We start from the raw sequence: 14,511 nt of genomic DNA on the forward strand, positions 1-14,511 counted from the left end.
ATCTCAGTGCTAGAGGCGTGACGCCAAACACCCTGGTTTGAATACAAAAATGCATGTCGTTCTGTCCTTGAGCTGTTCTTGTCTATTGATGTTCTGTACTATGTCATGTTTTATGTTTCGTGTTGGACCCCAGGAAGATTAGCTGCTGTATTTGCAACAGCTAATGGGGATCCTAATAAAATAACTAAAATAACTAAAAATACCAGGCTGTATATCAACCGGCCATGATTGGGAGTCCCATAGGGCGGCGCACAATTGACCCAGCATCATCAGCCGGTTTAGGCAGTCACTGTAAATAAGAATTTGTTCTTAAACTGACTTGCCAAGTTAAATAAAGGTGAAATAAAATAAAATAAAGAAAACCTCAGTGTGGTCACAACTCCCTGACAATCCATCTCACCTTGAGAAAGTTATATTCCTGATAAAGGGTTATAAACACTAACCTGACGAGCCAGTATATCTCTATACAGGGTTATAAGCACTAACCTGACGAGCCAGTATATCTCTATAAGGGGTTATAAACATGAACCTGACGAGCCAGTATATCTCTATACAGGGTTATAAACACTAACCTGACGAGCCAGTATATCTCTATAAGGGGTTATAAACACAAACCTGACGAGCCAGTATATCTCTATAAGGGGTTATAAACACGAACCTGACGAGCCAGTATATCTCTATACAGGGTTATAAACACTAACCTGACGAGCCAGTATATCTCTATACAGGGTTATAAACACTAACCTGACGAGCCAGTATATCTCTATACAGGGTTATAAACACTAACCTGACGAGCCAGTATATCTCTATACAGGGTTATAAACACTAACCTGATGAGCCAGTATATCTCTATACAGGGTTATAAACACTAACCTGACGAGCCAGTATATCTCTTTACAGGGTTATAAACACTAACCCGACGAGCCAGTATATCTCTATACAGGGTTATAAACACTGACCTGACGAGCCAGTATATATCTATAAAGGGTTATAAACACTAACCTGACGAGCCAGTATATCTCTATAAAGGGTTATAAACACTAACCCAACGAGCCAGTATATCTCTTTACAGGGTTATAAACACTAACCTGACGAGCCAGTATATCTCTATAAAGGGTTATAAACACTAACCTGACGAGCCAGTATATCTCTATAAGGGGTTATAAACACTAACCCAACGAGCCAGTATATCTCTATAAGGGGTTATAAACACTAACCTGACGAGCCAGTATATCTCTATAAGGGGTTATAAACACTAACCTGATGAGCCAGTATATCTCTATAAGGGGTTATAAACACTAACCTGACGAGCCAGTATATCTCTATAAAGGGTTATAAACACTAACCTGACGAGCCAGTATATCTCTATACAGGGTTATAAACACTAACCTGACGAGCCAGTATATATCTATAAAGGGTTATAAACACTAACCTGACGAGCCAGTATATCTCTATAAAGGGTTATAAACACTAACCTGACGAGCCAGTATATCTCTATACAGGGTTATAAACACTAACTTGACGAGCCAGTATATCTCTTTACAGGGTTATAAACACTAACCTGACGAGCCAGTATATCTCTATAAAGGGTTATAAACACTAACCCAACGAGCCAGTATATCTCTTTACAGGGTTATAAACACTAACCTGACGAGCCAGTATATCTCTATAAAGGGTTATAAACACTAACCTGACGAGCCAGTATATCTCTATAAGGGGTTATAAACACTAACCCAACGAGCCAGTATATCTCTATAAGGGGTTATAAACACTAACCTGACGAGCCAGTATATCTCTATAAGGGGTTATAAACACTAACCTGATGAGCCAGTATATCTCTATAAGGGGTTATAAACACTAACCTGATGAGCCAGTATATCTCTATAAAGGGTTATAAACACTAACCTGACGAGCCAGTATATCTCTATAAGGGGTTATAAACACTAACCTGATGAACCAGTATATCTCTATGTGTTAAGGGGTTATAAACACTAACCTGACGAGCCAGTATATCACTATGTGTTACGGGGTTATAAACACTAACCTGACGAGCCAGTATATCTCTATCAAGGGTTATAAACACAAACCTGACGAGCCATTATATCTCTATCAAGGGTTATAAACACAAACCTGACGAGCCAGTATATCTCTATAAGGGGTTATAAACACTAACCTGAGATCCTCTTGAGCTTCTCTTGTTGTCCCATTCTGGCATCTGTGGGGAAAACAGAGTGAGTGAGAAATTACAATTCTGTACATTTTCATGTTAGTCATAAAGCAGACACTCTTATCCAGAGTGACCAACCATTGAATAGTACTTTTCAACTTGCTGGGTGCTAAAACAACCGCAACAACCACAATCACGATCATTCATTCTCTATTATAGATAACAGTATGTTATCTTGTGAAAATCCTTATTCTCCTCACCTGCTGCTGTTCAACTAGGCTAAATAATGAAAGGAAAAAACAGGAAGAAGAGACATGGAGGGAATCAGTAAATGCTGCAGTTTAAAAAAAAAAACTTTCCATTAAGCACCGGGCTTTCTAATTCAATTTTACAGTCAGGTTTAAGTTTACTTTGGTTCCATTCACAGCCTAATGGCCCGGTGGAGCCTTTCGACTTTATGTACTCTAATGAACATTGCTGTGTGTGTGTGTGTGTGTGTGTGTGTGTGTGTGTGTGTGTGTGTGTGTGTGTGTGTGTGTGTGTGTGTGTGTGTGTGTGTGTGTGTGTGTGTGTGTGTGTGTGTGTGTGTGTGTGTGTGTGCGTGTGCGTGTGCGTGTGTGTGTGTCCTCCCACAGGCCTCATAAAGCCATTTTCCACTTCCCTAGGAGTCACCCAGCTCAGCACCACTGTCACTAATCACGAGCTGTCACTGTCTATCTGCTCCACAAAGCACACACAGAAATCAGATGCACTGCCACCACTGAACGAACAGAACAAACATAAACCCTGCATCTTTGAAGCTTTCCAAGCTCCAAAGTACGCACGGCAGAGCTCCAAAGCAACACTGTGCTCCAAAGCAACACTGTGCTCCAAAGCAACACTGTGCTCCAAAGCAAGAAGCACTGTGCATGGCTACAGTTAGCTAACTGTACTGTTTTAGCTCGGAACACGGTGCATGGCTACAGTTAGCTAACTGTACTGTTTTAGCTAGGAACACTGTGCATGGCTACAGTTAGCTAACTGTACTGTTTTAGCTAGGAACACTGCATGGATGCAGTTAGCTAATTATACTATTTTAGTTAGGAAGAATGTGCATGGCTAGAGTAAGCTAACTGTACTGTTTTAGTTAGGAAGATTGTGCATGTCTACAGTTAGCTTGCTGTACTAATTTAGCTAAGAACACTGTGCATGGCTACAGTTAGCTACACACAAAAAAAGTACTCTATATTGTGTCAAATAAGGGTTTTTGGCTTGACAGATCTCCCTTCGGTGCTATATAAAGCCTTTTTGGAAGTTTCGACAAAGAACCATTTCCTAATGTTCCAAAATGGAACCTGTATGATGCTATAAAGAACCATTTCCTAAGGTTCCAAAATGGAACCTGTATGATGCTATAAAGAACCATTTCCTAAGGTTCCAAAATGGAACCTGTATGATGCTATAAATAACCATTTCCTAAGGTTCCAAAATGGAACCTGTATGATGCTATAACGAACCATTTCCTAACGTTCCTAAGATGGAGTGCTGCGAAGACGGTTGTCCTTCTGGAAGGATCTACCATCTCAACAGAGGTCACCTCCCTGACCAAGGGACCTGATTGCTCAGTTTGGCCGGAGGGGCCAGCTCTAGGAAGAATGATGGAGGCCACTGTGTTCTTGAGGACCTTCAATGCTGCATACATTTTTTGGTAACCTTCCCCAGATCTGTGCCTCGACACAATCCTGTCTCTGAGCTTTATGGACAATTCCTACAACCTCATGGCTAGTTTTTTTCTCTGAAATGCAATGTCAACTGTGGGACATTGTATAGACAGCTGTTTGCCTTTTCAGATCATGTCCAATCAATTGAATTTACCATAGGTGGACAAGTTGTAGAAACATCTCAAGGATGATCAATGGAAACAGGATGCACCCGAGCTCAATTTCTAGTCTCATTCCAAAACGGATTAAATATATGCAGATCCTGTCAAAAGGTTAGACACACCTACTCATTCAAGGGTTTTTCTTCATTTGTATTATTTTGTACATTGTAGAATAATAGTGTAAACATCAAAACTATGAAATAACACATATGGAATCTTGTTGTAAGCAAAAAAGTGTTAAATATCTTATACTTGAGATTCTTCAAAGTAGCCACCCTTTGCCTTGATGACGGCTTTGCACACTCTTAGCATTCTCTCAACCAGCTTCATGAGTTTAGTCACCTGGAATTAATTTCAATTAACAGGTGTGCCTTGTTAAAAGTGAATTTGTGGAAGTACAGACACATCTCAACATCAACTGTTCAGAGGAGACTGCATGAAGCAGGCCTTCACGGTTGAATTGCTGCAAAGAAACCACTACTAAAGGACACCAATAAGAAGAAGAGACTTGCTTGGGGCAATAAACATGAGCAATGGAGATTAGACCGGTGGAAATCTGTCCTTTGGTCTGATGAGTCCAAATGTGCGATTTTTGGTTCCAATCGCCATGTCTTTGTGAGACGCAGAGTAGGTGAATGGATGATCTCCGCATGTGTGGTTCCCACCGTGAAGCATGGAGGAGGTGTGATTGTGTGGGAGTGCTTTGCTGGTGACACTGTCAATGATTTATTTAGAATTCAAGACACACTTAACCAGCATGGCTAACAGCATTCTGCAGCGATACACCATCCCATTTGGTTTGCGCTTAGTGGGACTATCATTTGTTTTTCAACAGGACAATGACTCAACACACCTCCAAGCTGTGTAAGGGCTATTTGACCAAGGAGAGTGATGGAGGGCTGCATCAGATGACCTGGCATCCACAATCACCCGACCTCAACTCAATTGAGATGGTTTGGGATGTGTTGGACCACAGAATGAAGGAAAAACAGCCAACAAGTGCTCAGCATATGTGGGAACACCTTCAAGACTGTTGGAAAAGCATTTCAGGTGAAGTTTTCTATTCATCTGTTTTCTCTCTGCATTGTTGGGAAGGGTCCGTAAGTAAGCATTTCACTGTTAGTCTACATCTGTTGTGTACGAAGCATGTGAAAATTATATTTAGATTTGAGATGTTATTATTGATTTGAGTTGTTATTATTGATTTGAGATGTGATTATTGATTTGAGATGTTATTATTGATTTTGAGATGTGATTATTGATTTTGAGATGTGATTATTGATTTTGAGAATGTGATTATTGATTTTGAGAATGTGATTATTGATTTTGAGAATGTGATTATTGATTTGAGATGTGATTATTGATTTTGAGAATGTGATTATTGATTTTGAGAATGTGATTATTGATTTTGAGATGTGATTATTGATTTTGAGATGTGATTATTGATTTTGAGATGTGATTATTGATTTTGAGAATGTGATTATTGATTTGAGATGTGATTATTGATTTTGAGAATGTGATTATTGATTTGAGATGTGATTATTGTGTTAAGTTGCATCAGGTGTGCTAGCCCTGGAACGTCCGACCCATTCTTGCCAACAGCAACTCCGAGGTGACCTCTTTCACAGATGAAGAAGGACTGATTCCTGTTTGAACAATTGAGCAAATAAGTTTTGCACGTGTGCAGAAGAGGTTCACATTCATGGGAGTAATTTGTATCAGCTCTTACCAAAATGTTGACCTTTGATCGACTCAAATTGACCTTTGAGTCTTTTGTAGAAAGTTGTTTACTCTTTTTTTGTAGTTGCAAGAAATGTGCTTATTATTTTTATTGTGTGTGAAAAAGAATACTGTTATACCCATTAGGTTCCGGTGGAGATCCAAGTGGAACCCAGTTTCATTAAATGTGTCTTAGCGATCAAGAAAAACTGTAACTACATGTTAATACAGAAAAGAGGAGAAGAAGAACCCTTTTCTGAACTGAAAATAACCATTGAAGGGCTCAATTTGAGTCATCGTGGTTCCACTATAGAACCAGCACCTTCCCAAAGAACCCTTGAGGAACCCTATTTTCTTAGTGTGTAGTAGTATTGTGTTGCGCTCCTTTAGGATACAGCAGTGTTATTAGGGTGAATGCTGTTTCCCACAGTAGAAACGATTTGTAAACAAAGCTTATAGTCCACTTCCTGTGGCCTTATCACCGGGTCAGGAGACTTTTATCAGCTGCACTGAATAAGGACTGTGTTAACCCTTAACTTAACCATTCGGGAATATATGCCTTAAATGTAAGCCTTCAAAATTGTATGTTTATGGACAAACATTGGATTCTGCAGTGAGACTGTAGCTATAATCCTAATACGGTTGTGGGGTACTCAGATTAATTGTGGTACTCAGATTAATTGTGGTACTCAGATTAATTAGTAGCTATCTGGCTGCCAGAACCTCTTAGGTTGGTTTGATTAGAAAACCCTGGGATTGACCTCATTGCTCTACAACATCATGCCTTAATTACAATCAACAACAACACACACACACACACACACACACACACACACACACACACACACACACACACACACACACACACACACACACACACACACACACACACACACACACACACACACACACACATAAAAACAGCATGTCAACGATGGGCACTTCTCTAAGACCACCTCAGTGAAGAGTGATGCTGCAAGAGTTTAGAGCTCGTCCCTGATGCCTGTGGTCCCTCTAGTCAGTACAGCTCGTCACTGATGCCTGTGGTCCCTCTAGTCAGTACAGCTAGTCCCTGATGCCTGTGGTCCCTCTAGTCAGTACAGCTAGTCCATGATGCCTGTGGTCCCTCTAGTCAGTACAGCTCGTCACTGATTCCTGTGGTCCCTCTAGTCAGTACAGCTCGTCACTGATGCCTGTGGTCCCTCTAGTCAGTACAGCTAGTCCATGATGCCTGTGGTCCCTCTAGTCAGTACAGCTAGTCACTGATGCCTGTGGTCCCTCTAGTCAGTACAGCTAGTCCATGATGCCTGTGGTCCCTCTAGTCAGTACAGCTAGTCACTGATGCCTGTGGTCCCTCTAGTCAGTACAGCTCGTCACTGATTCCTGTGATCCCTCTAGTCAGTACAGCTCGTCACTGATTCCTGTGATCCCTCTAGTCAGTACATCTAGTCACTGATGCCTGTGGTCCCTCTAGTCAGTACAGCTAGTCCATGATGCCTGTGGTCCCTCTAGTCAGTACAGCTCGTCACTGATTCCTGTGATCCCTCTAGTCAGTACATCTAGTCACTGATGCCTGTGGTCCCTCTAGTCAGTACAGCTAGTCCCTGATGCCTGTGGTCCCTCTAGTCAGTACAGCTCGTCACTGATTCCTGTGATCCCTCTAGTCAGTACAGCTCGTCACTGATTCCTGTGATCCCTCTAGTCAGTACATCTAGTCACTGATGCCTGTGGTCCCTCTAGTCAGTACAGCTAGTCCCTGATGCCTGTGGTCCCTCTAGTCAGTACAGCTAGTCCATGATGCCTGTGGTCCCTCTAGTCAGTACAGCTAGTCACTGATGCCTGTGGTCCCTCTAGTCAGTACAGCTCGTCACTGATGCCTGTGGTCCCTCTAGTCAGTACAGCTAGTCCCTGATGCCTGTGGTCCCTCTAGTCAGTACAGCTAGTCCCTGATGCCTGTGATCCCTCTAGTCAGTACAGCTAGTCCCTGATGCCTGTGGTCCCTCTAGTCAGTACAGCTCGTCACTGATGCCTGTGGTCCCTCTAGTCAGTACATCTAGTCTATGATGCCTGTGGTCCCTCTAGTCAGTACAGCTAGTCTATGATGCCTGTGGTCCCTCTAGTCAGTACATCTAGTCTATGATGCCTGTGGTCCCTCTAGTCAGTACAGCTAGTCTATGATGCCTGTGGTCCCTCTAGTCAGTACAGCTCGTCACTGATTCCTGTGGTCCCTCTAGTCAGTACAGCTCGTCACTGATTCCTGTGATCCCTCTAGTCAGTACAGCTCGTCACTGATTCCTGTGATCCCTCTAGTCAGTACAGCTCGTCACTGATTCCTGTGATCCCTCTAGTCAGTACAGCTGCCTGTCTACTAACACTGCTGATGACAGGAGCAGACATATATCAACTAGGCTGATCTGAAGCTACTAATGAGCGATACATGAAGTTAGGGTGCATTATGCAGACTGTGTGTGTGTGTGTGTGTGTGTGTGTGTGTGTGTGTGTGTGTGTGTGTGTGTGTGTGTGTGTGTGTGTGTGTGTGTGTGTGTGTGTGTGTGTGTGTGTGTGTGTGTGTGTGTGTGTGTGTGTGTGTGTGTGTGTGTGTGTGCGTGCGTGCGTGCGTGCGTGCGTGTTAGTGTGGAGGCGGCACAATGGATAGAAGAGTTGAAACAGGGCTAGTCATGAATGAAAGATAATGATTTAACTGCGTCATCATGCACCTAGTGCACCTATATTAGGCCTGTGACATTTCCAGTTCCCTTGGCAGACACTGTCAGAAGTGCTTTAGAGCCTCAACCCGGGTTAATAAGGAAAGTAGTTGAAGTTCGTATGAGTTTCAGGTTGATCGGCCTGCAACTGGCACAGTACCCACCATCACGGCTCAAAACTAATCCGCAATAGATGTACATTTAAACGATGACTGTTTCTCTATGCTGAAAGGCAGGTGTAGCAGCAACCGCAGAGCTTATTTCAGTGGTGTTTGCTCTTTGGATAGGTCCACTTTTCAAGCCATCAGTGTTTACACATCACCACTCCTGTGGCAGAGCTGAGCTGCTTGCTGTGGCTCAGAGCCATAGGGTTGGTGAGGGAGAGAGAGAGAGGGTCTGGCTGGTCAAGCAAAGAGTGAAACTTTATTTAGGGCAAAAGGTAGAAGTGCTGGGATTGGTTTGAATAGGTACCAATAACACATTGGTGTGAGTGTAGGGTTTGGCTGCTCATGCTTACATGCTTGTGATATCAACACTGGTCGGGATGGCCACTGAGTGGTACTGTAGTCACAGACTGGTCTGGATGGCCACTGAGTGGTACTGTAGTCACAGACTGGTCTGGATGGCTACTGAGTGGTAGTGTAGTCACAGACTGGTCTGGATGGCCACTGAGTGGTACTGTAGTCACAGACTGGTCTGGATGGCCACTGAGTGGTACTGTAGTCACAGACTGGTCTGGATGGCCACTGAGTGGTACTGTAGTCACAGACTGGTCTGGATGGCCACTGAGTGGTACTGTAGTCACAGATAGTCACAGACTGGTCTGGATGGTCTGGATGGCCACTGAGTGGTACTGTAGTCACAGACTGGTCTGGATGGCTACTGAGTGGTACTGTAGTCACAGATTGGTCTGGATGGCTACTGAGTGGTACTGTAGTCACAGATTGGTCTGGATGGCCACTGAGTGGTACTGTAGTCACAGACTGGTCTGGATGGCTACTGAGTGGTACTGTAGTCACAGATTGGTCTGGATGGCCACTGAGTGGTACTGTAGTCACAGACTGGTCTGGATGGCCACTGAGTGGTAGTCACAGACTGGTCTGGATGGCTACTGAGTGGTAGTCACAGACTGGTCTGGATGGCTACTGAGTGGTACTGTAGTCACAGATTGGTCTGGATGGCCACTGAGTGGTACTGTAGTCACAGACTGGTCTGGATGGCCACTGAGTGGTACTGTAGTCACAGACTGGTCTGGATGGCTACTGAGTGGTAGTCACAGACTGGTCTGGATGGCTACTGAGTGGTAGTCACACACTGGTCTGGTTGGCTACTGAGTGGTCGTCACAGACTGGTCTGGATGGCTACTGAGTGGTACTGTAGTCACAGACTGGTCTGGATGGCTACTGAGTGGTACTGTAGTCACAGACTGGTCTGGATGGCTACTGAGTGGTACTGTAGTCACAGACTGGTCTGGATGGCTACTGAGTGGTAGTCACAGACTGGTCTGGATGGCTACTGAGTGGTAGTGTAGTCACAGACTGGTCTGGATGGCTACTGAGTGGTAGTGTAGTCACAGACTGGTCTGGATGGCTACTGAGTGGGTAGTCACAGACTGGTCTGGATGGCTACTGAGTGGTACTGTAGTCACAGACTGGTCTGGATGGCTACTGAGTGGTACTGTAGTCACAGACTGGTCTGGATGGCCACTGAGTGGTACTGTAGTCACAGACTGGTCTGGATGGCTACTGAGTGGTACTGTAGTCACAGACTGGTCTGGATGGCTACTGAGTGATAGTCACAGACTGGTCTGGTTGGCTACTGAGTGGTAATGTAGTCACAGACTGGTCTGGATGGCTACTGAGTGGTCGTCACAGACTGGTCTGGATGGCTACTGAGTGGTAGTGTAGTTACTCACTGGTCTGGATGGCTACTGAGTGGTAGTGTAGTTACTCACTGGTCTGGATGGCTACTGAGTGGTAGTTACTCACTGGTCTGGATGGCTACTGAGTGGTAGTTACTCACTGGTCTGGATGGCTACTGAGTGGTAGTCACACACTGGTCTGGATGGCTACTGAGTGGTAGTCACACACTGGTCTGGTTGGCTACTGGGTGGTAGTTACTCACTGGTCTGGATGGCTACTGAGTGGTAGTTACTCACTGGTCTGGATGGCTACTGAGTGGTAGTTACTCACTGGTCTGGATGGCTACTGAGTGGTAGTTACTCACTGGTCTGGATGGCTACTGAGTGGTAGTCACACACTGGTCTGGTTGGCTACTGAGTGGTAGTTACTCACTGGTCTGGTTGGCTACTGAGTGGTAGTTACTCACTGGTCTGGATGGCTACTGAGTGGTAGTGTAGTTACTCACTGGTCTGGTTGGCTACTGGATGGCTACTGAGTGGTAGTCACACACTGGTCTGGTTGGCTACTGAGTGGTAGTTACTCACTGGTCTGGATGGCTACTGAGTGGTAGTTACTCACTGGTCTGGATGGCTACTGAGTGGTAGTCACACACTGGTCTGGTTGGCTACTGAGTGGTAGTGTAGTCACACACTGGTCTGGTTGGCTACTGAGTGGTAGTGTAGTCACACACTGGTCTGGTTGGCTACTGAGTGGTAGTGTAGTCACACACTGGTCTGGTTGGCTACTGAGTGGTAGTTACACACTGGTCAAGCCAGGAGGAAACCAAATGTAGTTCCCCTCTTACAGTAATGTTATTTAGGACAAATGTAACCCAATTTGTAAGTCGCTCTGGATAAGAGCGTCTGCTAAATGACTTAAATGTAAATGTAAATGTAATGTGTTTGATTCATTTTTAGATTGTTATGGTTTGGGATGTGGAAGCAGAAATAGTCTGTGTTTTAAGTTGCGTCCTACTCTCATGTTCTCAAAAGACCACATCGAATTTGTTGATATTTGAAGAGTTTCATTCCAAAACGCTATATATCCTGTTTCAGAAATGTTCTTAAATTAGCTTCTTTTTTTAAAAGATGTTGTGAAAAATATGTTTGTTTTTTCACTAGTTAATCTTGTGATTGGATTTTTCAAAAACAGACATCTATTTATTTAAAAATCTATCACTTCATGGTTTCAATTCAGTGAGACAAATATTCATGTTATATATATATATATATATATGTTATATATAAAACAAATAGTCATGTTTTTTGTTGTTGTTGCAAAGTGCTATAAATCTGCCTCACTCTCAGATATAAGTAGTATTACTTAGGTTTCACACAGTCTAATGTAAAACAAAAAAAACTATATATTGTTTTATAAAGAAATGTACAAATAGTACATTTGTGACATCAATATTTGTTTAATATTTTTTTGGGGGGGTATAATTCAATGCAGTAATGTGAGATCTACATGTTTCCATTTGACATTTAATAGATGCTTTCATCCTGAGGGATGATCCGGGTATTTATCAGTGGGGGGAAAAAGTACCCAATTCTCATACTTGAGTAAAAGTAAAGATACCTTTAACAGAAAATGACTTAAGTAAAAGTGAAAGTCACCCAGTAAAAATACTACTTGAGTTAAATATCTAAAACAGTATCAAAAGTAAATGTAATTGCTAAAATATACTTAAATATCAAAAGTAAAATTATAAATCACTTAAAATCCCTTATAAAACCAGACAGCACCATTTTTATTACATTTGTTACAGATAGCCAGGGGTACACTCCGATACTCAGACAAAATGAATTACAAATGAATCATTTGTGTTTATTGAGTACACCAGATTAGAGGCAGCGGATGACCAGGGATGTTCTCTTTAAGTGTATGAATTGGAACATTTTCCTGTCCTGCTAAGGTTTCTGAAAGGTAACAAGTACTTTTCGGTGTCATGGAAAATGTATGGAGTAAAAAGTACATTGCTTTCTTTAGGAATGTAGTGAAGTAAAAGCTAAAGTAGTCAACAATATAAATAGTTGTCACGTATACTCCCTCTCCGGCCTCTAGGTCATCTGGCTGCTGATTATCCCGCACAACTGTCACCATCGTCTCGCGCTCCTGCGCCTCATGACACTCACCTGGACTCCATCACCTCCTTGATTATCTTCCCTGTATCTGTCACCTCCCCACTGGTTCTTTCCTCAGGTTTTATTGACTCTGTTTTCATGTCGGTGCGTTGTGTGTGTTTCGTGTTTTATGTTTTGTTTATTGATTAAAACACTCCCTGAACTTGCTTCGTGACTCAGTGCATTCGTGACAATAGTAAAGCACAGATACACAACAACAAAAAAAACTTAAGTGGTACTTTAAAGTGTATTTACTTTACACCACTGGCATTTATCTTAAGCTAGATGAGACAACCACATATCACAGTCAAATACACAGACTACAAATATTCCAGTTAAACCACAAATATCAAACACAACCATCTAAAAGTCATATTTTACACGTACATGAAGGGACCCATCAGCAATTATTTCTGATGAAAACAAACACAACTGTGAAACATATTCGATAAATACTTTAAAAAATAATTTTAAAAATCTTAATTTTGTAGGAAAAATGTCCTCTTGCTTTCAGTGCTGTCAGTGTTTTTAGTTAAAGTGACATTGGGACAGATGGCTAAGGACAGCCTGGAGACTTCATGTCCCAGGATGCCAGAGAGTAGGAAGGAGGTGTCCTGGAGGAAATAACAGTTCCTCATTAGACCTGGACACACACACACACACACACACACACACACACACACACACACACACACACACACACACACACACACACACACACACACACACACACACACACACACACACACACACACACACACACTTGTACGTGCACATGCTCACACGCAACCCTTATAGACCTTGGAAGAACCTGGGATCCAGATGTTCACTTGGCTTCATTAACTAAATGTCCAATTGATTATGTCGAAAAGAAAATGGCCTTTACATGGGCATGGAGGTCTGTAATGGTTGAACCCATCACATAAACATGCAGGTCTGTAATGGTTGAACCCATCACAACAACATGCAGGTCTGTAATGGTTGAACCCATCACAGAAACATGCAGGTCTATAATGGTTGAACCCATCACAGCAACATGCAGGTCTGTAATGGTTGAACCCATCACAACAACATGCAGGTCTATAATGGTTGAACCCATCACAACAACATGCAGGTCTGTAATGGTTGAACCCATCACATAAACATGCAGGTCTATAATGGTTGAACCCATCACATAAACATGCAGGTCTGTAATGGTTGAACCCATCACAACAACATGCAGGTCTGTAATGGTTGAACCCATCACAACAACATGCAGGTCTGTAATGGTTGAACCCATCACAGAAACATGCAGGTCTATAATGGTTGAACCCATCACAGAAACATGCAGGTCTATAATGGTTGAACCCATCACAACAACATGCAGGTCTGTAATGGTTGAACCCATCACAGCAACATGCTGGTCTGTAATGGTTGAACCCATCACAACAACATGCAGGCCTGTAATGGTTGAACCCATCACAGCAACATACTGGTCTGTAATGGTTGAACCCATCACAGCAACATGCTGGTCTGTAATGGTTGAACCCATCACAGAAACATGCAGGTCTATAATGGTTGAACCCATCACAACAACATGCAGGTCTATAATGGTTGAACCCATCACAACAACATGCAGGTCTATAATGGTTGAACCCATCACAGCAACATGCAGGTCTATAATGGTTGAACCCATCACAACAACATGCTGGTCTGTAATGGTTGAACCCATCACAGCAACATGCTGGTCTATAATGGTTGAACCCATCACAACAACATGCTGGTCTGTAATGGTTGAACCCATCACAGCAACATGCAGGTCTGTAATGGTTGAACCCATCACAACAACATGCTGGTCTGTAATGGTTGAACCCATCACAGAAACATGCAGGTCTGTAATGGTTGAACCCATCACAGCAACATGCAGGTCTGTAATGGTTGAACCCATCACAGCAACATGCTGGTCTATAATGGTTGAACCCATCACAACAACATGCTGGTCTGTAATGGTTGAACCCATCACAACAACATGCTGGTCTGTAATGGTTGAACCCAT

General features: G+C 42.9%; 1 protein-coding gene across 2 annotated transcripts in view; it reads right to left on the bottom strand.

Annotated features, from left to right (window-relative positions):
- LOC118382422 (cGMP-inhibited 3',5'-cyclic phosphodiesterase 3A-like) overlaps positions 1-14,511 on the bottom strand; it is a 251,175-nt gene that overhangs the window by 101,364 nt on the left and 135,300 nt on the right. For both annotated transcript variants that reach the window (XM_052466553.1, XM_052466554.1), the window contains exon 2: positions 2,174-2,215. In XM_052466553.1, coding sequence (XP_052322513.1) covers positions 2,174-2,215 — 42 coding nt within the window. The remainder of the gene's footprint in view (positions 1-2,173; positions 2,216-14,511) is intronic.

Source organism: Oncorhynchus keta, chromosome 17 (genome assembly GCF_023373465.1).
Source record: "Oncorhynchus keta strain PuntledgeMale-10-30-2019 chromosome 17, Oket_V2, whole genome shotgun sequence".
NCBI lineage: Eukaryota > Metazoa > Chordata > Actinopteri > Salmoniformes > Salmonidae > Oncorhynchus > Oncorhynchus keta.